This window comes from Ctenopharyngodon idella, chromosome 11 (genome assembly GCF_019924925.1).
Source record: "Ctenopharyngodon idella isolate HZGC_01 chromosome 11, HZGC01, whole genome shotgun sequence".
Taxonomy (NCBI): domain Eukaryota; kingdom Metazoa; phylum Chordata; class Actinopteri; order Cypriniformes; family Xenocyprididae; genus Ctenopharyngodon; species Ctenopharyngodon idella.
Genome location: NC_067230.1, coordinates 13,273,752 through 13,298,568, shown reverse-complemented (window position 1 = coordinate 13,298,568; position 24,817 = coordinate 13,273,752). Strand labels below are relative to the sequence as shown.

The window sequence follows — 24,817 nt, the reverse complement described above, 5'->3', positions numbered from 1 at the left end:
AATTGTTTTTGTTCATTTAAATAAAATAAAAATAAATATGAATTACCAAAACTGAAATAAAAATAGTTTTAAAACTAGAAATATTTGAAAGAAACAAAAACACATAACAAAGTTACTAAAACTTATACTAAAAATATAAAACAAAAGCTTATTAAAAATATTAATAAATACTATAATAGTATATAAAAATATTACTAAAATAACACTGCCGCAGGTCAGTGACTTGGCCTGTGCAGCAAGGTGTCGGGTTTCAAGTAAAACCAAAATCTTTATTATTTTCTGTGACATCATCCTGCATTATGCAGAAAAGAAGCCATATGGAAAATGAGTCTGACCATACAGGGTTTCAGGGCTTCAAACCAAAACAACTTGCTTTTCACGTCATTCCCACTGCAGAGCTTTAGTATTTCGAAACTGTCACACATAAAAACATGTGATGGTGTTTGAAACAAACCCGCTTTTGAAGCTTTCAAAAATGCAGCTTGTACATTATTGATTATTGTTGTTTTTAGCCACAAATGAATCACCAAAATGTAGGAGAAGAAGTGACATTAGCTTGTAAACACGTCTGATGCAATATTGAGAGTTTGTTCCCCCCCTAAATGTTTGAGATGTGTTTGATCAATTTCAATTACTCTTTCTATCAAATCTGTGGATTTGAAGCTTTGAGGTCATGGGTCTTATGGTTATGAGCAGGTCAATATCTCAAGCAGATATAGTCCTGAGCACTTATTCAGTCTGTTATATATGTATTTATTGTATAAATGTTAGATTTTATATTGTGCTTAATAGCAGCAGAAGAGCTAAGGATGAAGGGATTGGTGATGTCATTTCACAACCTGAGTGTGTTTAGATGTTTTTATGTAGGAAATGTGGAAAAGTGGAGCGTGAGATTTCATGACTATGATGTAAGTTTGTAATGTTTTCCCCAGTGATCTGTTTCATCGTCTTCAAATAGCAACTCCTCCACATTTAATAATATCAACAAGCGATGACGGTTGGTTATGGTTACTGGCCCACACATGTATTTAAGCGTTGTGTGTTTTTCTCAGTGATTCTACATCTTAAAGAATGATTTTTCTTTGCCAAGTTTCCAATGTTACTGTAAAATACAGTAAAAATTAAGAAAATAATTGAGTCACTTTATAACTTTTTAAAGGCATGGATGTTTAATATTTTTGTTATATATGTACCAGTTTAAAAATATACAGTAATAGTAACAGTAATACATGGCAATATTTAGGCTACCTTATGTATCCCTGCCCCTTTTCAGCACCGCACTCATTGTGTTTTGTCTTACGGTTTGTATTTCCACAACGTGAAGGTAAGATATTACAAATTTATGAATGAACTCTTCTTGGTCTACTGACATTTGTTATGACATCCACTTCAAACATTACAATAACTCATGTTAACTCTACAATAAGTAAATCCACTTCACCAGCTAATTACTATTCGACCACGATGCCATAGAAATATACAGAGCTATATCGTTAAAACAGAAGTTCAAAGACAAAATTCTACAGATGGCTGCATGCTTGTTTCTCTGGCACATGAGGTCTATATTCAATAAATTTTGTAACCATTTCAGGAAGAAAATGAGTTGTGGTCATTCCACTCCACTATGTCTGTTTAATAATTTTTTCCATTTTTAAAAACTGGATAATGGCATAGAGATGGAGACACTCTTGTGTGATCATCTGCTAGGTCAAAGTTCTTCAGCTTATAATATTCACAACATCTAAATGTGATGTAAAAATGTATGATTTATGGTTTAAACCAATAATAAGGTTGCTGATTTGATCCCAGCAAAAAGTCATGAGCAATCCTCATTGTGCTCTTGAACAAGGCCTTGGGGATTGTCCTTGTAATGAGTGTGTACTGTAAGTTGCTTTGGATAAAAGTGTCTGCCTAAATAGGTATTTACTGACACTTTGAACTAGGGTTGTCACAGTACCAATACCAGTATAATTTCAGTGGTTCTCGGTACCAATTTCAGTACCAGAGCAAAATCTGTTGAATTTTAAAATATTTTGTCCCGTTTTTGTCTCTTACATTTGTTATCACTGTCAATCATCACAGTTTCTGATTCAATTAACAATCCAGAAACTTTGCAGTGTACTTAGCAGCATGAAAAACTAAACTTGTATAAGGGCTGCATGATTTATCGCGATTAAACCGCACACGATTTGACAAAGGCTGCGATTATTTTATGCACAGCTTGTCAGAGCTGTACGACTCTGTGATCAGTAGTAAATGCTTCTCCGTCTGAAAGCCTGCAGTAGAAGAAGATAACACGCGTCATATCGCTGTAGCTGAATAAACAGAAGATTGAAACGCTTTGATTAAACATGACTAATAAACACACACGACTGCCTTATTCTGTGTAAGAAGCCACATCATCTCACAGAAGGATGCTCAACTGTCGTTATGAAGTGAGTTTGGAGAAAAACATGTTATTAGATGTTGTCTTTTGTTGGACAAGATGTTAATAAATGCTTCTCATGTCTGGAAAGATGTTTGACACGTGTTGCTTTTTCAAATGTACATTATAAGCGACTCAAACTCGCAGTGCTTTCAGATGGATCAGCATTTGGAGCCATACTTCATTGACAAGCCGCGCATAAAAAAAATAATCGCAGCCTTTGCGATTTCATAATTGCTCTAAGAATCATGTTTAAGCGATAATCGCGTTTAAGCTCAATGTTATTTTTGGTATCGTGCGATAAATCGTGCAGCCCTAACTTGTGTTCAGATTGTGAATGGGTCCCTTTATAATCACTAAGGCTATCAAACTTTATAAAGCGCAAGCTCACTGAATTCTAAAATCATAAAAAAGCTGTCTTAATTGTATGATGAATCTCTTATTTACATGATGTTTACTTTTTGTTGGTTATAATGCAAGGATTCACAAGTGTGTTGCTCACGTTGAACAAAACCTTGTGCGTTTTCAGTGGTGTTAAGTGTATTCTGACTGACTTATTGGCTAGCACGTCTGATTGGCCATTGCGTTCATGCACTAAATAGATAGGTTTGTGGTTGGCTACAGTGATCACACTGTAAATAGAAACCTTTGACGCTCAGAGAATGCTCAAACTAGAGCATCTGAAAGTAGCGTCTATCAGGTACCGAATATACCTGGTACTTGGTAGTACTGGTACACTTGACAACCCTATAGTTTGTACACTTAGTTTGCCAAAGTACATTTTGATACATTTCAGGCGGATTGTGTATTCGGTATAAGTAGACAGATCATAATGGCCTTTGAAACTGCTAACAATGCTAATTAAATGCCATTTGAGTTTATTTTTTTAGTAGATTACTGTAATCAGGCAGCATTCGCCACAGATGACTTACTCAGACCTTGCAAAAAAAAAAAAAAAAAAAAAGAAAGAAGGAAAAAAGTTAAACACAGTATGAACCTCCACTATGGGAATTTGACAAGACCAAAAGGTGCTCAATAGTCACACATTTTCCAGAGCTTCCAGGGCTGTCAGTTTTAGACAACATGGTTTAAGAGCAGGTCTTGGCGGACCAACAGTGGAAAATTAGAACAGCTGAAACATTGTCGTCCTTCTAATGGATGGTCTCACAGGTGGGAAGGAAGTAGACGCTCAACATACTGCATGCTCTGCGCGCTCTGGAGCCTCAGTTCAGAACCAGCTCACGTGTCCTTAGAGAGACTGGACTGGACCTGGTATGTAACAGAGGACGACACAGCTTGATTATATCTTGACCTTGGCAGGAAGAGAGAGAGAAAAAAGTGAGAGTATTTCTTGAGGGAAGGAATGAGATACTAAAGTGAAAATTGGCAGCTGGAATTTTGCAGTAAAGCTTCTGAAGTACTTAAAACACTTTTATAGCATTTTATGTTTTCCCTGAAGTCCACTTAATAGTAGTCAAGGTTTTTTGTACCAAAAACAGTCTTAGTTTATTTTTGGGTCAAAGACATTACACTTTTTTTTTTCACATTTTTTTTTTTTTTTTTGCCTGGATCTATTAATTTATTAAAAAATGCATTAAAAATGCAATTCATACATAAATTGACATTCTGTGATGAGTATGTTTTTAGCGTGGCATTGTCTTTATATTTATTTCATAAAAAAAAGTGTCTGCCAAATTAAAGTAATGTTACAACCAACATTAAAATAAGATAATAAGTATGTACCATGTACCATGAAGATTATATGCTGAGCTCCTGAATGACATGCTATTGAAAATAATTTAAACAGAATTGCTACAGTTTACCATTCCTAGCCTTATGAATGGTGAGCATGCCTTGAACTCCATCCATCTGAGCATCTAATGTTTACTGGGACTGGAACACAACCAAGTGTGCTACAATACGCAAACAGACTTTGACACATATTTTCCCTATAGCTCCTAAAGACAGTTGCGCACTGTTGTGCTGTCCCTGCTGCAGAACATACATACATGTGCATCACAATCACATCCTGTCATATCAGGTTTATGTGTTCTTCCAGAAATGACAGACCACCCTCGGAGTTTATGTAAACCTTCACGAAAAGAGGACGAACACACTGTGACGTGTTCCCTCATCTCTGGCCCATGAGAACCCAATCCATTTCTTCCTAGCTAACATCCTTATAGCATTTCCATCTCTATTGGAAAACTTAATTTAAATGAACTGATACAGCATGTGAAGAGAATCACACCAGATTCCCAGTTTTGATTCCAATATGGTGAAAAAAAAAAAGTCAAACATTTAGAAATGAATCATATTTATTCTGTCTTTTTGCAAAACATTCTGTTGCAGCTGAATACCATGACCAAAAATCAGCAGCCTAAAGAACAACTAACTAATACACCAGAGACTAATATAAAATTATAAATAAAATATACATTAATTCTTATTAAAGTTACAAAAATTATTCCTATAAGATCAATGAGTGATTTTCTTTTTCTTTTGTTCTTTGATTAACAGTAATGACAGACGGCAGCAGGTTTATTAGGTTGCTGTCACTTTAAGACCGAATGCAGGATCCAATATACTGTTACACATGTGTTATCTTTCTCAACTGTTTACTAGGGCTGCCCTCGATTAACGATTTTTCTGGTCGACTAGTAGTTGTTCATTTCATTTCATTAGATGTTCATTTTACTAATAAACCATATGAATCAAATAAAGAGCCTTTAATGCCTACATAGCCTAATCCGCGCACAAGCGCAAGCATAATGCTTGCCACAACGCGCCGGCAGAAGTAATGATTATGAATGTGTCGGGGGAAAACAGTAAGGAGATTGCTTTAACATTTGAATAATTAATTGATAAACTAGTGTTTTCTGTATTTTCTGCTGCAGTGATGAAGTTGACGATGCTGACTCGTCATCTCCGCAGTAGTGGACACACAAGCCTATATGCACATTTCATATGGATTAGGTTCAGTTGGTTCATTTAAAAGTAGATATTTCGCTTTCTATAGAATATATTTTTCATGTATGTGAGGCAAGCTTACATAGAGTTTCGTTTATTTTTATTTATTTATTTTTTTTGTGCGCTCAAGTTCACAGAGAGAGATGGCAGAAAGCACACCCTGTTTGCTTTCATTATTTTACAAAAGCAAAACACTTTGTTGTTATTGTGAGAGCACACAAATAAAAATGTACTCTTCGTAGACTCAAATGATGTAATACTCTTATCTGTGTGACCAAAAATGACGCAATCACTTTATTTTAAGTGCAAGTGATCGCGCCGGCGCCTCCATGTTAGCTGTCATGCAGTAAGCACGCTACTGTTCAGCGTTCACACTTGAATACACACTTGAATAGCCCACATTTTTCTAGGTTAACGTTAAAGCGAGCAGCCATGTAAAGTTGCTACTACTTACATGTTTCAGATGATAAGCCATATTTGAGGTCGATGAATGATAGGCGAGCGTTTGGATGTCCTGCCAGATGTTCTGTAATTACCATATAGAGCAGCTGTTAACGATCTGTCCGTCACAGACTGCTTGACTTCGCCACTTCCTGTGGATTTTTTTTTCCTGTGACTAAGCGTCTAATAATGTCTGTTCAAGCACAAGAAGATGCGAAAGAGAACTCAATTCAGTATTCATGCACGATGAGAGGCGCTCTCTGTGTGAGCGATCTGGATGTGCTTAGAACAGAAAACAGCACGCAGGTGCCGAATTGAATTCTCTTTCGCGTCTTCTTGCACTTGAATGATTTAAAACCACATTAAAATGAGCACACATGAATAGATAAGTGGAATCGAAATCTTAATTGATAGCAAGTATCCGATTCCAGAATTTCAAATCCATAGTTTCACTTTAATTCGCCAGTCTGGATGGCATGCTGTCCTAATGCTAACCAATCAGACCTCAGGTACCGCCCAAAATGCCGCAATAACCAATCAGAAAAAAAAATTTTTTTTTTAAAAGTCACAGCAATCATGTTTTTCATGATCGAGTGTTGTTGTCATGTCCTAGTACATTTAAATTAATCATTTTATTTCACTTATTGTGAACATACATGTTTTTACATTGTACTTACCTGCATGTAATTACAGCTTAATTACAGCTTACAAAAATACCTGCATGTAATTACACTGTTGACTCTTCCCTTACACCTTACCCACCTTCAAACCTAACCATACCACTAAACCTGTATCTAATCTTACCCGTATCCCACCTCAATAGCAGCACAAGTGTGTTGCAATACAACACAATAAGTACATTGTACCTAACAAATTTTTTATGTAAGTACATAGTAGTTTTATGTAAGTACATAGTAGACACCTAATATAAAGTGCGACCCAACATTTAATTTGATTTACCGTCTAATCAGCAACAGCAATACAATATAAAACTACTGAATGAGTATAAAACACAATATATTAGAGAATGATTTGTTTGCCATTCGCAATGCTTTTTTCAAGTGAGAAGGTCTATGAAACGTTTCAGGTTATTAGATGGGTTTAAACATTTTTGAAAACCCCATATTGGTCGTTCACCATCTATATCACTTCTCTCACTTTCTCTCTTTGGGTGTTTTGGACAGTGCTAAAGATTGCTTCCTCTCGGGGCAGCTCTCCCTGCGAGGAGCAACGTGTCAAGGCTTATCCGTCTGCTCCAGGTCCCCGTGCCAAACACAACACCCCGCTAAGAGAATTAGTCTCTCGCTTCAGAGTTCTGGCACTGTTCAGTCAGAAAAGTTACACGCTGGCCAGTGCTTCTCTCTGAACTTCCTGTGAGTTGTCTGTCTATCCCCAGAGAGCCATCTAATGCTGCGTCTATTGCCAATGGGCTGAAACTGATGTTTGGTTTTGTTTGTGAAGGAGCTGTTCTTGAGGCTCTTTTCTCATTTTTAAGACAGGATATGTCTTCCAAAGCTCAGCTCAGTCGCTGTTTCTCAGGATTAAGACCCAACGCTTGATGTGTGCATTCTTTCAGGCATTCTTTACGGCTTGGGTAATGTGCTCATCTCTACTGCTCGACTGAGGCGCAGGAATGTGCTGCGTTAATGTGTAAAACTGTATATTTTCAAAATTAACTAGTTGGTAGGTTATTTGAATGACTAGTTAACTAATCTTTATGTATAATTAGGCAAATTTACCAGATTCGATCAGATGTAACTTTATAGGTACAGAAGATGCTTAGATGGTCCACAATGTCATAGATGGAGCACAACAGAATAGAACATAATGCAGGGAAGCAACAGACAATTAGCCGGGTTTTATTGGTCAGCTCTCATTTGCTCCAACTGAATGTTGAATCGTTGTTTGTCGGGTTGTGAAATGTTTGAGTGGTCATGTACTGTTTATCTGGTGACGGCGGTCAGTGCAGTGTGAATTGGCCTTATAGCACAGTTCGTTGTGTGGGGAAGAAGGAGGGGAAGACCGGCTGAAGTTTAACAAATTTAAAGCCACTTTTCAAATTCCACACACAAACAGAAAACAAAATGACTGCCACACACAAACATAAAAGAAACGACAGCATATAGGCCAGACGTCAGTGGTTCCCTCTCTCCTCTCCACTGTTGTCACTCTTCCTTAAGTCCTAGCTAGGGCTTGGGTATCATTTGAATTTTATTGATTCCAATTCCGATTCTGCTTATCAATTCCGATTCTTATCGATTCCTAATTTCGATTCTAATAAGGAAAACAATAAAGTCAAACATTTAGATTTCAAACATATTTATTCTGTCTTTTTGAAAAATCAGCAGTCTACAGAACACTTAGAGGAAGAGGAAATTTTGCACAGCCAAAACACACAAACATTAAATGGTTAAAGGCAACTAAACAGTCAGTAATAAAATAAGAACAAACAAATAAATAGGGCTGGGACAATATATCGATTCTCGATTCGCGATACAATGAATCTGAGCTTAGTTTTAACAGCAGATGGTGCTCTAGGCTATTTTTTAACAGCACACTCAAATGCTTATGAAGAAGAGCACTGAAGAGCGCTCATGCATTCGGCTTTTCAGACTTTATGAATTATTATTTTAGGTTTAAGAACACGAACAGTGGCTCTCTGTGGCCACGCTTCAGATTTGTGCAAATGTGCGTGGCACATTTCACGTGTTCTTGCACTTAAATGGTCAAAAATCACATTAAAATGCAAACACAGGAATCGTAAAGCGGAATCGAAATGCAATGTCTTATCGAATCCCAAGAATCTAATCAAATTTCCAAGAATCGGTTCTCGATATCTAACCCTAGTCCTGGTGGAGCTCCTCTGTGGGACTTGAGGAATGTGACACAGGTGTCATTCGTTAGCATCTGCTCTTTTCCTATGGCTCTCGACCCTGCCCTACTTGCCACATCATCTTAAAAATGCAACAATTGTTGGGACAACCTAGGTCCCCAAAGTGATTCCACTGGGTGGAAGATCTTTTAATGGGTATTCTATTCAGTGCCTGATTAGAAATTCGACAAAAATTATTTTGTCTATTACAAGTATTAACTTTTTTTTTTTTTTTTTTTTTTTTTTTTAAATGTGTTATATAACCTAAGAAGAAATCAATCATTTTTCTTTTTTTTTCTTTTCTTTTTTTTTTTTTTGTCATGCGTAACAAATGCCTACATCTCTGGATACTAGATGGACTCGAGCCCATCCGAATTGAATTTAATGACACAGCTGTTATGGGAGAGTTTCGCTGTGTAAACTATATACCAGATAAAGCATAACATGCTGTTTGCATACAAATTAAAACATTGTAGGTAAAAAATATCAGCACTAAAAATATAAATGCGAAAAAAATCTATACTAGTTGACCTAACTAATCTGCAACTAGTCATCTATTGTGTCTCTTAATCATATTCAGAACATGATTATGAGAAGTCATACTTTTTACTAGTCAGAAGCAAGTTGCCAGGCTGTTCTAAAAGTTAACTTGTTTCTGAAAGTTTGACACAGTTTAACCTGAGAAAGGATTTTTGTAGAATTGATCATCTGTTGGTGGCGATGCCAAGGAATTCTCCACCCATATGGCAAAACCATACTGCAGCTGGCTTTGTTATGAAATGTTGAGGCGCTTTTTACAAATAATGTGTCCTATGGTAATTTTAAAGTTGCGGTTAATGACCGTACGCTACTGGATTGCTTTAAGCAGAGGGTGCTTTTTATTCTAGATGTTTCAGTCTCCCTCTCTGAGATATTTGAGGTTTCTGGAGAGAAATCAAACCACAGTCGTTCTGGCAGGGGTTTGAATCGTCTGGCTGGTGAACATGCTGCATGGGTGGGCCTGAGAACTCTTAGACGTCAATGCAGTCTGTCGGCATGTTGATCTGCCATGCGTATTGTTAAGCACCATAAATTGCATTGAAAGTACATTTATGACTTATGATCAGGTGTAATTATTGGTTTGTGGTGCTCCACATCAGCAGACCTAAAGCAAGCAATTGAAAATAAGATTGCATATTGGGTTTAAAGTGGCTAGAAAGCTTCTACCGAAGTTGGGGCTCCATCAGATATGATATGACACGTTAATGTTTTCAGTGGTAGAAAACATGCCTGGTTTTTAGTTTGATCTCACTTAGTCCCAGACTATGGTTGTTAAAACAAGCCAGTAAAAACACCATTTCCCAACATCCTCTTAAAAAGCGATTCCCATGTAAGGCAGTAGCCGTTACGGGAGCAGCTTGATTATTCACCGTGCAGATGAGGCCGTGACAGACTCCGTTAGTGGTAGAGGATGTGATGAGTTGAGGCTTCAGCACTGCTCTGTAATTTCTTACTGGGTGACCGCAGGTTATAAGTACCAGGTTGGTTAAGGCAAGTGATGTTCTTTCAAAGAAACTATAAGTAGCTAGTTTGCCATATTAATGTTTATTAATATTTGACAAAGCTTGTCTGCCATATCAAAGTCATGTGGTGCAACCAAAAAAAGTCATAAGGTGCAACCAGTTTGCAGAAAAAAAACATGAAATCGTATTATAGGCCTTGTTTACACCAGGATTCATTTTGGTTGATCATATAACTAGTGGATGACGCTAAATACAGGTGTAAACGGGATGTAAAGCGTTTTGAGCTTGTCCACTTTCTACCACTTCAAGAGGTAGTCAAAAACGCATTTGACCAGATTGCTTTCATAGTGGAAATGCTCATTTGGTCGAATGTGTTTGAACAGCCACTAAAGACCTTCTACTCTCCGCCAACTGACCTAATGCGTAAACATTATGGGAAGCGCGCTAGTCAGACAGGATTTAAACAATATTGGCTGAAGATCTAAGTTTGGTTTGAAGACAAAAAACATACCAATCACAATGTTCTCTCACCATTCCTGATTTCTAACACACACTCACAGCACTTTAGAAGGCCTTTATTAACCCACTGGAGCCGTTTGGATTAGTTTTGTAATGGATAGATGCATTTTGTTTTTGCTTCAAAATGTGCCCCCCCCCCCAATTCACAACCATTATAAACCTTGGAGGAGCAAGGATATTTTTAAATATATCTCTGATTGTGTTCGTCTGAAAGAAGAAAGTCATATACACCTAGTTTTTCAAAACCATATGAAACCAAAATGAATGCAAAAAATACATTTCTAAAAAGGTGTTGTAAACTAGTTTTTAAAAAGATTTTCTTTTTCTTTATCGTGGACACTCTTGCTTGTAATTGACCCTTTTATGGTCAACTCGTGTTGTGCTGTATGACTGTATCTTGACGCTACAACAAGATTTAAAGGATTAGTTCACTTCAGAATTAAAATTTCCTGATAATTGTCATCCAAGATGTTTATGTCTTTCTTTCTTCAGTCGAAAAGAAATTATGGTTTTTGAGGAAAACATTCCAGGATTTTTCTCCATATAGTGGACTTCACTGGGGTTCAACAGGTTGAAGGCTGAGGAATAAGGGTCTTATCTAGTGAAACGATCTGACATTTTCTAAAAAAAGATAAAAAATTATATACTTTATATCCACAAATGCTTGTCTTGCACTGCTCTGTCATGCGCCACGCATTACGTAATCATGTTGGAAAGGTCACACGTGACGTAGGTGGAAGTACCGCGGTAACTCCATCTCATTTTCTCCTCCAACTTCAAAATCGTCTGACATCGTTGTTTTACCTTTTTTTTTGTAAAGGGCGTTTGTCTCAGTCTTTGCAAGTTCGCTTTGTAAACACTTGCTCGGTACTTCTGTGATTTTATGTGATAAAAATATTTGACCGACCAAACAAGACTGATGCTTATTTGTTTAACACATACTCTGCACACAGCATAGGCAGTGAAACAGTGATGTAATATTTGAACATTCAGGAACAGCAATGGAGGATCATAAAACAGTACAAATGTAGTGCTGTATAAACAAGGATGCTTGTGTTTTTACTTCAGAACAGATCATGTATTCGGTGCAGAATGTTTTAAGCCTCGTAGTGTTGCCTAATACTTGGCATAGGTCTTTAGCTCACTTAGGGAAAAGGTGCCATTTGCTCCCCTGCAGTTTGCAGAGGAAAGATTGAGGGCCAAAGTAAACCTAGCCTGGCCAACACTTTTAGTACTTGTTTTTCTCTCACCACAAATGAGGTCTTTGCTCTTGGGTTGGTTTTTCTCTGAACCGCCGCTTAAGCAATCTGTCCTGCTCCTGAGGGAAATCTTTGGTAAAACACCTTAGGGTTCTGTCGCCTTCTCATCTGGTCATTCTCCTGTTCAGACCACAAAGTGGACGAGGGTGATACTTCTCACAAGAGACACCCTCATGAACCTTGGACTACAGAAGATACTGCTGAAGACAGATGGGAACATCTGGCAACTGTCGATTCTTCTCAACTCTGGATTTTCTCCAACTCCTGTGGCCTGTTTTCCCATGTTCCAAGATTTGGGGATTGGGGACGGCTCAGTCCATTAAACACGACGGCTACACACCCTCACTAACAGATGCTGCACAGCTGATGGGCGGCATCTGATTCTGTCATCCAGTGCAGCTGAAGACTCTTCCTCTACACCATCTGAAAGTCATTATAACGCCATTAATGTGCTTCTCCCAGTGCGACTAGTGAAAGAGGTGATAAACGGGACCAAACCTCAGTGTTACAGTCAACATGTTGACGTAGGACACCATGATCTGGGATGCTCTCACGCTCTCTTTGGGTTTAGAGGGTGAGATCCTTATCATTATCTCTCAACGCCGCTCTCTGATTTAGAAGGCGGCGTAATACCAGGGAGATCAAACAAACTCCAGTGATGTGTGGAGGTTAATGCTAGTGAGTCTACATGACCACCCGCAGATTCCTTGATCTCATGCACGATGTGACGTATCAAGTGTCTTAGCACTGTAGTTGCGTTTCCATTACCCTTCAATTTTCGCAAATTGAAATTGCGAATTGAAAATACGCCCAATGGAAACGCGCCAATTTCGCAAAAACTCCCACGCATCACAAAAAGTTTTTAACCTTGCATCAGGTGGTTTTTCAGGCAATTCGAAAAAGGAATATTTTGCAAAACTGCAATGGAAACAGTTTTTTCGCATTTACAGGTCACCTGGTGTACGTAAAAGTCAATCATTGTTTAAAGATGGCGCGGTATATTTGTACAGAAGACAATACAGAGTTCTTTATTAAACAAGGAAATGCCACAATTTATCAAGACCTCAAAGCAGATATGAGGGAGAAACACCCAGAAACACCTCATATGTGGCCGCTCCCAAGTATAAGGGGCTTTCCTTGCCATTAATGCTTGGATAACACACCTACGTCTCCTTCGATTAAAAATAATGGCTAGTGCAGTGGCTGCAATATACTTAAACCTACTAACATCTATTGCCATGATTATTGCCATCATTTCACAATCATTTTTTTATTCACATTTAGAAAATATCACGAAAGTTTTGTCCAAATCTGTAATGGAACCCCGGCTTTAGACTCACTAACTCTATTTACACAAGGGATAATGTACATCCAATCATTGTTATCGCAAAATATATGAGGACACAATGGGAGGGATCTTGTATCACCCTGAAGGGATTTATTTTGCGATGTACATTATCCTGCTTATTACATGGCTTCTTGCCACATAAGTAGATATATAGAGACAAAATCCAGTGTTGAATTGACCCTCGTTTGTGAAGCAGTCCGGCGTAAAATGACGGCATGGCAACAGCACTCTACTACTACTGGCCTCACCCCCTTTGTTGCGTGTTCTCGGGGGCGGGGTTTATGTAAATTTTAGGGTTAGTGATGTCAAGAAGCTAGAAGCTCATTGTAGTCCCTACCAGCTGTTTGTTGTAGTTCTTAAACAGAGAATTCTGTAAAAGAAAATATCTCCCTTTGCATTGAACTTTGAGCGTCGTAACTTTGCAGATGTTGTTTGTGCTCAAACAGCAACATTACACACTAACTAAAGTTAAAAAAGTGAAATCATAATCAAGGACCCCTTTAAAAAAAACACGCTTATTCATTCATGCATGTTCAGTGAATTAAACATCCTCAGAAATTGACAAAAAAATTTTATAAGGTAGAGAGCAAATGTTAAATCAAGAATGTTAACGCATACGCATGCATAGTCCTCCATTTTGCTGAAGGCATTGTGCACCCGAACCAACCAGTCTTCCTTCTCGTTGTGAAACCAAACAAATTTGTCTTGTGTTTCCGACTTGAAAAACGTCTCCTCTGTTCTTTCAGTTTCCCCAGATAAAGCGCCTCACATTTGTTGTTTTGGTTGCTTATAAAGTAAAGCCTGTAAATAGCGGACACATGTGGACACAGATTGATACTCAGTGATCCGTTTGCTATGGGCCCTGAAGGCCCCAGTCATTCAGCGGATGAAAACAGCCCCTGTGTTGGCCTATTGAGTTTGTTTGCTAACAGTCCAGGCTTTGTGAGCGGAAACAGCTCAGGGAATGTGCTTAGCTGCACTAGGACTGCGAAGACAGCATGGCATTTTAGTAGACTCGCAGGTGTCTTTATAATTCCCCTCATCTGAGTGCATCCTTCATATACAGAAGATCTATAGCTGCATTGCAGCTGTTAGTCTGTTTCACTCTGCTAGAGATGTTGCTCACAGTGAGCTTGTGTTTTTACAGTGAGAATCAGGATCATTTAAAGTGGCAAGAGTGAAAACAAAGAACTCTCTCTGATTTTATCAGAGTAAAAGAGATTGAATGTGGTTAATGTCTGTTAGTTCTTCGGGAAATAATTTAAAAAAGACAAACAAGCCATAAGATGACTGAAATGTCCTTTTGCAACAGTCATATTTTCATCATAAAAAAATCTCATTTTTTTTCTTTTCCTCAAAATTGCTTATCTTGGCCATCAAATGGAGCAAATAAAGTTTATGGTTTCTCTCTCAGCAATTCATTAAACCTGCAAATACCACCACATCAGTTTAACAGTCTGTGAAATAGAGGATGTTTACAGCCAAGCGAGGAAATTCCAGCAATGAAACTACAGGACATCAACACAGAAAGAAGGATTTTTATTGTTTTTTTTATTGTTGCCATTCTCACTTTTCATGTCGAATTTAGCTGAGCTAACTTGATTTTATTCATCAGGATTTGAGGCATTAAAAGGAAAATGTTAAACCAGGGGTCATAACCAGAAGTACATATGCCACCATTTTACTGTGTTTATATATTTAATTTTTGATATAATAATAATAATTAGTATATATATATTTTTTATTATTAATAGTAATTAAAAAATATGTGTGTGTGTGTGTGTATATATATAATGTGTGTGTGTGTGTGTGTAATATATATATATATATATATATATATATATAATGTGTGTGTGTGTGTGTGTGTATATTTATATTTATATATATATACACACACACACACACACACACATATATATATATATATATATATATATATATATATATACACAACCACCAATATAAAAATAATAAATATAAATAATTTTACACTTAGCTACAGAACTAGTGTTACACTTTTCAAATGAATCAACCTGCATATTATGTTGGAATAAAGGAAAATATTTTAACATGGAAAAAAGCTTAGCTTTAAAAAAGTAAGAAGGGTCAGTTCATGGGTGATTTCATGTTGTCTTTAAAATGTTTTGCTGATTTTACACCCATCTGCACATTGAGCAGCGTTACAATGTTATCAGTGCTTGTTTGTTAGATTTCTGTCTTTAGATCAGTGTACCCCGAGGCTGAAAGATATTTTGTGTGTCCACAGTGCTCTTTTGATGAGGAAACCTCCAGGCCTCTGTGTCTCACCTCAGGGCTGATCTGAAATGTCAGGCTGAGAGTTAAGAGCAGAGATTCATGTGATGCTTGCGCACATGCGTTGTGATGCAGCAGACACACATGCTTGCGTGGGGCTAAGAATAGCTTCTAGATGGATGGGAGGCTGCGCAGCCGAGCTTAAGATGAAAGACACGTGAGACCCTCCCCCACCACCACATCACATCAGTGTCTGCTCACTCATGTGAACAGGGCTGCGGCTACGAAAAAGGGGGCGGGGCCAGTCTGCCAGACTAGATAGTGGTCAGAACACAAGGTTAAGTGTCCTTCATCTGAACAGACACATACAAGCAAACACAGCTGGGTGTGTGTGATCTTGTAGTCTAGGCATCCATCTATCCCTATATAATATAATTATAAAAATGTATTTTATTTGAAATGTGATCAATTTAAACTGCAGTTATCTCAAATAATTGCAATTAGATGAAATAACCTCAGTCAGATGATCAGTCAATAATCGTGACAGGCCTACACACCCTGTCTCTGTTTCCCTTTTAGAACATTTCCAAGTTATAATAGTGTATTTTTACAGGATTTGAAGAACATTATAAATGACATCAATGCCATTTATAATATTTTCACATTTTGTAATGCATAAAACATGACATGACAGACTGGTGATGTATTGGATCAGTGCACCAGCAGATGGTCTGCAGCTATCCAGTCCCTGTAAATGAGAAATGTTGTCTCATAAACTGATACTATCACATCATCAGCCTCATGGTATCATAGCAACATATCGTGCCTCAGACCCTTTGCTAACAAAACCGCACCAGTCTAGTTCTGTGCATCTGCAGCACTATGTTTTTTATAAGTGAAGTCCACTTATTATGTTAGTCAGGGTTTCCTAAACCAAAAACATATTGATTTATAATGAAATAAATATTTATGAGGCCTGGTGTGGAGCACTTGAATCTGACTCGGGTCATTTCCTGATCCTGCCCCTCTCCTTCTATTTCCTGTCCCTTCAAAACTGTCTAAAATTAATGGCTAAAAGCTCAAAACTAAAATAAAAAATAAATTAACAGAACAAATAATAATAATAATTTTATTATAATAAATATTTTTATTTGTAAATGGCATATAATAAATAATAATTTATACAATAATCAATTTAATTATATTGTTAAATCTATGTTTATTTGTAAATTATATTTAATAAGTAAAATATTGAATTTCATAAGTTATTCTTAAAATTATACATTTCACAATTTTATAAAAAAAATACAATTTAAAAAAAATAATTTTACAAATAAAATTTAAAACAATTTAGTTACTTAAAATGTTATTTGTCTTCATAGCATTTATTTATTATTATTATTATTATTATTAAATAGAATTTTAATATAAATATAAATAAAAATACAATTTAAAACAATTTAGTTTTGAGTTACCAATTTGTATTTATATATTTGTATTTTTATATTTTATTTTTAAATGTATTTTTATTTATTATATTATTTATTATTATTATTATTATTATTAATAATAATAATAATAATAATAATAATAATAATAAGTCATTTAAATGGTGGAGAATGTAAAACTAAATTGCATTTTTATTTGTAAATTACATTTTCTATTTTATTTAAAAATAAAATTATTATAACTTAAGTTGTTATTAATATTGTAAATATTAATGATAATCATTACTATTGTTAATTAATATAATTTTAAAAGTAACATTTAAAAAAGTTTTACCAATTTACACCCTCTGTAAGATTAAAATTTAACAGCTAATTTTGCTGTTCCTAAGAAGACTGTAACTTTTAAGACTTCTGCATGTAAATAGCCTCTGTTAACTGGTTAACCTCCACTTATAGTTCGAATTGTTCATCAGGGCTGGTTAAGCTGGTTTGTACAGAGTCATATTGTAATTTTCTTGTGAATGTGACGTCATAATCATGACACTGTCTGAATGAGTCATTTTGTACTTTTGTTTCATATGAATGGTCTGTGTGGAGTGGGATTTGTGAGTACAATACATGTGACTCTTTAATTAAAAAATGCTAAGAAAATCAAATTTTTATGACATCTCCCCCTTACTGTCTGTTAATGACACACATTTATTCTAGTGGTTGATGCTAGCCACGGCTGCCATGGATTTTTTTGTTTTAGAGTCAGTACCTAAACTCCCTGGAAAAGCCCACCTACTGGGAACCTGAAGGACCAGCAGCTCTTCAGCGGATCCAGCAGTCATTCAGCTGTTTCGTACATGCTCAGGGTCCTGCTAACAATAGATGACGGGAATGTGGCATCCTCGCAGCTCATCACAGTTGACATGCCGCCCAGTGATCATTAGTCCGCTTACAAGTTAAGGCTGAACAACAAAGCGTGACCTCTCGCCCTTAGGATGAAAATAAGGATGTTCTTGCATTACAAATGCACACTGGGATTGTTTTGACAGGTTATTGCACAATCCTGTAGCAGTGCTTAGTCCAAGAGATGCTCTCAGTGATGGTCCACACCTTCTGTAAGAGCTGTTTTGGACGGCAGTACTGAAGTCTCTCCCTCTCCCCTGAGAGAAACCTCAGCCAGCACTCAGTCTGATCTCTGCGTCTCGGTCCTCTGACGTCGCTAAGAGCCGGATGGTCAATGATGAATTACAGTGTTCAAGATAAAGAAAAGGAATTGTTTGTGAAAATCTAGTTGAAAACAAGGTGGTTTCATATGGCTTTGTTAAAGTTTGAGCTCTTTCCCCGCTAGCGTCAAAGACTTCATCCAGATCAGATTCAGAACGATGATCACAACACAGATGAAGTAGATCACGTTCATCAACACCCCCAAAGCTTCACAGTCCTGTACCTCTTCCTAGGTCGACATTTCATTTGGTATCGTTAGGCAGTTTTGATTCATTCTATTGCTTGTTTCTGCTTTTTCTTCGCCTGTGTTTTGATCCGGAGATTCTGTAGTCTTTCAGAAGATGTGTAATAGCACCCCCTAACGTACAACACTGAAAACATGGATTGCTGGAAAATTCTGAAAATGCCGTGGAAGCGTTAATTAAAAATGTCATGAGGTGTAACCAACAAGTAATAATGATAATTTCCTTAAACCTTGAGTACATCTTAATCATAATTTACATCAGTATCATGTTTTTCGTAAGTCGCACCACATGACATTTTACAACCTGAACTATATCTTAAGAGACTTATTGACCTGGTTTCAAGGTTAATAAGTCTCTTAAGATATAGTTCAGGTTGTATTTAAGTCATTGTATGTATGATTAAGTGTCTTTAAGTATTATTAAGGTATTATTTAAGTTTTAAATTCATATCTTGAATTATTTTTTTATTTTTATATTTTCTGTTTTCATTTTAATTTGATTATTTTAGTAATTTTGTTATGTTAATTTTAAAGTCTTTGTTGTGTGTACTTTTTTTGGGGGGGATTTTTTTTTTTTTTTTTTAATGTCTTTATAGTTAATATATAGTTAATAGTTACACTTAATATAGTTTTTATTAATTTTGTTTCAGTTTTAGTTGTTTTTGTTTTAGTTAATTTTTTTTTTTTTTTAACATTTTATTTTATTTCAAGTAATTTTGTTAAGTTATTTTAATTTTAGTTAACTGTAATAACCCTGGTTCAATTGGAATGTTTTATGTATTTTTAAAAAAAAAATGAATAGATCCGGCTCATGTCATTGACCCCCGTTCTCTCCTCACTAGAAACAAAACATTGGCATGTCACAGTTGTCAGTCTGTTCCAGGACTGCTCTCAGCCAGTTGCAGCTGACCTTTCCTGTTTAAAGTGTTTAAAATAGCTTAAAACTGGTCAACAGACCATCCCAGAAGGCTAATGACTGCATCAGAGATGACAGAGGTGTTTAAATGGGAGTGTGTGTGTGTGTCTGTCTGTGTGTGTCTGTGTGTGTGTGTGTGTGTGTGTGTGTGTGTGTGTGTGTGTGTGCCTGTCTGTCTGTGTGTGCCTGTGTGTGTGTGTGTGTGTGTGCCTGTCTGTCTGTGTGTGCCTGTGTTTGTGTGTGTCTGTGTGCCTGTGTCTGTGTGTGCCTGTGTTTGTGTGTGTGCCTGTGTCTGTGTGTGTCTCTGTGTGTGTCTCTGTGTGTGCGTCTGTGTGTGCCTCTGTGTGTGTCTGTGTGTGTGTGTCTGTCTCTGTCTGTGTGTGTGTGTGTGTGTGTGTGTGTGTGTGTGTGTGTGTGTGAGTGTCTGTGTGGAGTATTGATTGCTTATAACTCCATAACAATATGTCTTGTTAGTACCCCCACACAAGCAGAGCAGAAGTCCCCCACTGTGACCTCTGTGCCCCACTTAGCGGTTGCCATGACAACTGACCTTTATGTCTCTGGTCCTTCATTTTTTAAGTATTTGTTCAGCGTGTGGGTGCATTTTGGGCTAATGGTTGTGTGGCCCCGGGAGGCCGGGCTGCATTAGGGACAGAAGCTCTCATGTGGCCAGAGATGGCATAAACAATTAGAGGCTGGCATCACGTTTTCCAAACAGCACAATGTGACAGTATCTTCCAAAGAAGAAGATAATCAAATTACCCAGAAGAGGCATATCCAGACATATGGGTGTTTTTTTTTTTGTTTGTTTGTTTGTTTGTTTTTCTGTGGCATGCCATGCTTTACTGTGATTTTTACAGTAGGAAGTGGTGTTAAGCAGCAGATAAGTGGCACCGATGTTCAAATTATTTTCCATTTACTTTCTTTATACACGTTCCTCATCTTATTTTGCAAGATTTGTTAGTATATACTATACCAAACAAAAAGTTTTATCTTTATTTTTTCCCCCATCAAAATAGTAGTTCCCCCTTTTTGTCTGACAGTGTTTCTGTGACTCCATTCTGGTATGTACATTGCGCTTTTCAGAATCCAGTCAATTCTTGATAGATTATTTATTTATTTATTTATTTATGTACTTTTTTAGCAGCCTTGGTTCTAGAAGTATTTTTCCCCTAGTCATTTTTAAAAAGTATAACTATGATTCAAACCAGCCAAATTTCAAGTATTTGAAATTTGACAAAAAGACAAAGGTACGAGACTGTGTACTTTTCGGCTTTAATTAGGGAAAGAACTACAATCCCATGAAAACTGTCAGGACAAAATGGAAATACTGGTGTGAATTTGTAACACAGATAAGGATATAACCGTAAAAATGAAAGTTTTGCGCTGAGAAAACATATCACATTAAACGGCACACACATCTGTCAAAGCGCCTGACAGGGCAAGCCATGTTAAACATTACGCTAATGCATTAGCTTGAAGATTAAAATAAAGATTTCTCATGTTTTGTGCAGCTTGGATCACGTACCTTTCCGGTAGCATCTACTTTTAAATGCATTTTGTCCAAAGAAATGCGTTATCATAGATTATCATAGATAATCATAGACTGTAAAAAAAAAAAAAAATGTCTGTGACGTCACCCATAGATTTCTGAAGAGCATTTTTGAAGCGAAAAAGCGGCCTTTGCCATTTTGGCAGTGCGTCACTCCCGGATAACTGAAAATGGGCAAAGAGGCGGGACATGGTTGGAACTGAAGTGCCTGTTTGCTGAAACCACGCCCACCTAGTGCGACGTGATCATGTTATCAGGCTAAGAAGCTATCTATCTATCTTAGACACTATCTTAAATATTAATAAAGATAACAAGTTATATCATTTGAAAGTTGTAAAGGTTTACCGTCAATCTATGGTGTCTGTTTTACGATATAGATGCTCCAGCAACAGTAAAATTGTAATTTGTGTCAGGTGTGCAAATGACAATACGCAAAATCAGAACGGGACTTCATACCTTTATAATGAAATAGCGATCGCAAGATGAATCCAATCCATCGCACTTGGGTGAAATGTCCATGAGCATCCATTGAAAAACAAACAACAACACTTTTTGTCCACAAAAGCGTTAAATCCATGAAATATTGATATATTGTCCACTGTTTGCATCACATTTCTTCTGAATGATCTGCTCTCCATCATCGTTATTCAAGAAATTATGCAATCTGACGTTTATGCGTTTATATTGTAAAACTGTATATGATTGTATACATTAGACTCTCACAAACAAATGAGCCCCTGTCCAAAGTATAATTTTTCAAAATAGTGCAGCAGTTTTAGTTATAATATCCAAGCAGTGCTGTTGGAGTTTGTGGTGTCTTGAGAGGCATATTCTCCAGCCATTGTCATTGTAGTAAATCTGGCGTACAAAACTTTTAGCCAATGCCAAGACGATCCAACAACGTGTGTTCTGTTTATCTTCCACATGTGTGCACATCTACACAGACATAACGTTACATCTGTCTCGACCATAGGCACAGCAAGCCATATTATTTGATAATTGTATGAAATAATCCCAAAAAAAGCACAAACACGGCAGAGATGCCAAGTTCAGCGGCTGGAATTAGCTGAGGCGACGGCTCACAGACAGCAGCGGCAATCCACCTGTCACTCAAGTGGCCACGCCCTTAATTACGCAGAACTTTAAGGCTTAATATAATTTCAACGGATGAGTTATAAAAAATTCACCCCCTCAGAGTTGTCATGAAGGGCAAAATTAGCTATATAGACCAAAACCACAATTTGTACTAGGCTGTAAACATGTTTTTTTCTGCTGTAAAGTTGGGCATTTTAACATGGGACTCAATGAGATTCTGCTCTCTTTTGGAGCCTGTCCCTAGCGGCCAGTTGATGAATTACAGTTTAAGTCACTTCCGTATTGGCTTCAAGAGAAACTGAGGGAGGTTGCCGCTTTGCTGTAATTTGACGCGACTGGCTGAAGTTTTCCATGCACGGTGGGCAGACGCGACTAATCGATAATGACATTCGTTGTCGATGATTTTTATTATCAATTTTATCGATTAGTTGTTGCAGCCCTAGACTCGATAACGTCATTCGCAGTTCTTCATGAGCGTGGGTGGAGCTAACGAGATATTTTGGGCCGTTATGCTTGTTTTAACTCTATGGAATTTGTGGAATTTTCTGTACAGCATCATGGGTAACGTAGTTTTTCCAACACAAATTCTGCTGTTAAATATGATTATTTTATAATGAAGTTAAGCTCACAGTAGGTCTGTCTTTAAAGGCTTTTGAGATTTTAACCTCCAGAACTCAACTGTTGCGCTTGATGTGGAGTTCAAATGAACAGCTTCAAATGAGGCTCACCCAATCAAACTTTAGAGTTGTAGCCTATTGTTATGCAAATAGTGGAAGCAAAATGTACTTAAATTTAGATTAATCCTGGACTTTTGTTTATACTTCCTCAAAGATCCTCAATTTTAAGATTTAAAATATGCAAACTCGTATTTTTGAGTGGGTTTTAGCGGTGGTTAAATAGATATTTCCTGATAAATGGTTGAAATTTATTACAAAACGTACTGTAGCACTACAGTCATGATAATACCATGATGCTTTGATATATACCGTAGAATAGAAAGATTATCAGGTGGGATGTCACAGATATATGTGCGAGGCTGCATGCAGAGCCATGCATATGCTTCATGCCTGGTCTCCTCTCGGCCCTGCTTGAGTTTGCTGATGTGATAAATCTAAGTAACAGAGCATGCTGTGTGGGAGGATGAGCTGTGGAGGGCTGGTGAGGGACTCAACAGTGTTTCTTCAAATATTCACAACTGTGGTGAGCTGACGAAGAGCAATAGCTTTTAGCTGGAATCTAAACTGGATTAGGAAGGCTTTTAGAGAGCATGAGATTAGATATATGTATGTCGTCAGGCATTTATGAAATTAATGTTCATATAGGTGTAACCTAATCACAGAGCATGCTTGCTGCAGTGAGAAAGAGTGTGAAGATGTGAACTGATACAATCTTTCTATTGTCAATCTGTATTGGGAACAAACTGGCTCTGGGATCAACCATAGATCATTGAAGTCAAATAAGAGATCCTTCCCTGTGCATTCAGCCAGTTTATGCAGTCAGTTTATTTTGTTATTTATTGGGTGGCAAAAAAATTATTTCTTAGACAATTTGTCAATAAGTTTTTTTTTTTTTCTTTATGACAAGGCAAGGTTAGTTCTAGTTCAGGTTGTAAAATGCCATGTGGTGTGATTCCCTAAAAACATGATGCTATTTATGAATTAATGGAGTTGTATTGTTATGCAAATCAGCAAAACTTACTGAAATGTAAATGTAAACATCAAAATGGTCATGTGGTGTGAATATCCAATTGTTTTTTTTTTTCTCACTTTCCTCACAGATCCTCATATTAAAGGAACACTCCACTTTTTTGAAAATAAGCTCATTTTCCAACTCCCCTAGAGTTAAACAGTTGAGTTTTACCGTTTTCGAATCCATTCAGCCGATCTCCAAGTCTGGCGGAACCACTTTTAGCATAGCTTAGCATAGTTCATTGAATCTGATTAGACCATTAGCATCTCGCTCAAAAATGACCAAAGACCGACGGAAAATGAAAAGTTGCGATTTTCTAGGCCGATATGGCTAGGAACTATACTCTCATTCCGGCGTAATAATCAGGGAACTTTGCTGCCGTACCATGGCTGCAGCAGGCGCAATGATATTACGCAGCGTCTCTCACAAATGTCTCCATGGTTGCAAGGCACGCTCCCTGTGCAAACAGGGGGTCACAGGTGCTGCGTAATATCATTGCGCAACTTTTCATTTTCCGTCGGTCTTGGTACACGATGTAACTACAGAAGAGTCAAGTTTTAAATAGGAAAAATATCGAAACTCTTTGGTCATTTTTGTGCGAGATGCTAATCAGATTCAATGAACTATGCTAAGCTATGCTAAAAATGGTACCGCCAGACCCGGAGATCAGCTGAATGGATTCGAAAACGGTAAAACTCAACTGTGAGCCTATTTTCAAAAAAAAAGTGGCGTGTTCCTTTAAGACTATACAAACATGTTTTTGAGTTAGACTTTTGACAGTGCTTAAACAGATTTTGTCAGAAAAATGTTTGTTCAAAAAACTTTTCAACTTGTCATTAAGGTCTTTTTATGACAAGGCAGGCAAGGTTGGTCAAGGCAAGGTCCCCAAAAACTTTTTGTTTGTCCTTTGATATCACCAATCAGAAATGACTGTGATAAATTTATCATCTAATGGATAATGTTTTTCTCTTGTGTCTTTGCAGGGCGAATATTGATGAAGTTGAGACTGATGTTGTGGAAATAGAAGCCAAGCTAGATAAGGTATGAATAAAATCTATTTGAAATAACT

General features: G+C 37.0%; 1 protein-coding gene across 1 annotated transcript in view; it reads left to right on the top strand.

The window, feature by feature from the left end:
• acap3b (ArfGAP with coiled-coil, ankyrin repeat and PH domains 3b) overlaps positions 1 to 24,817 on the top strand; it is a 90,912-nt gene that overhangs the window by 18,086 nt on the left and 48,009 nt on the right. The window contains exon 2 of the mRNA XM_051912489.1: positions 24,732 to 24,789. Within this exon, the coding sequence (XP_051768449.1) occupies positions 24,732 to 24,789 (58 nt within the window). The remainder of the gene's footprint in view (positions 1 to 24,731; positions 24,790 to 24,817) is intronic.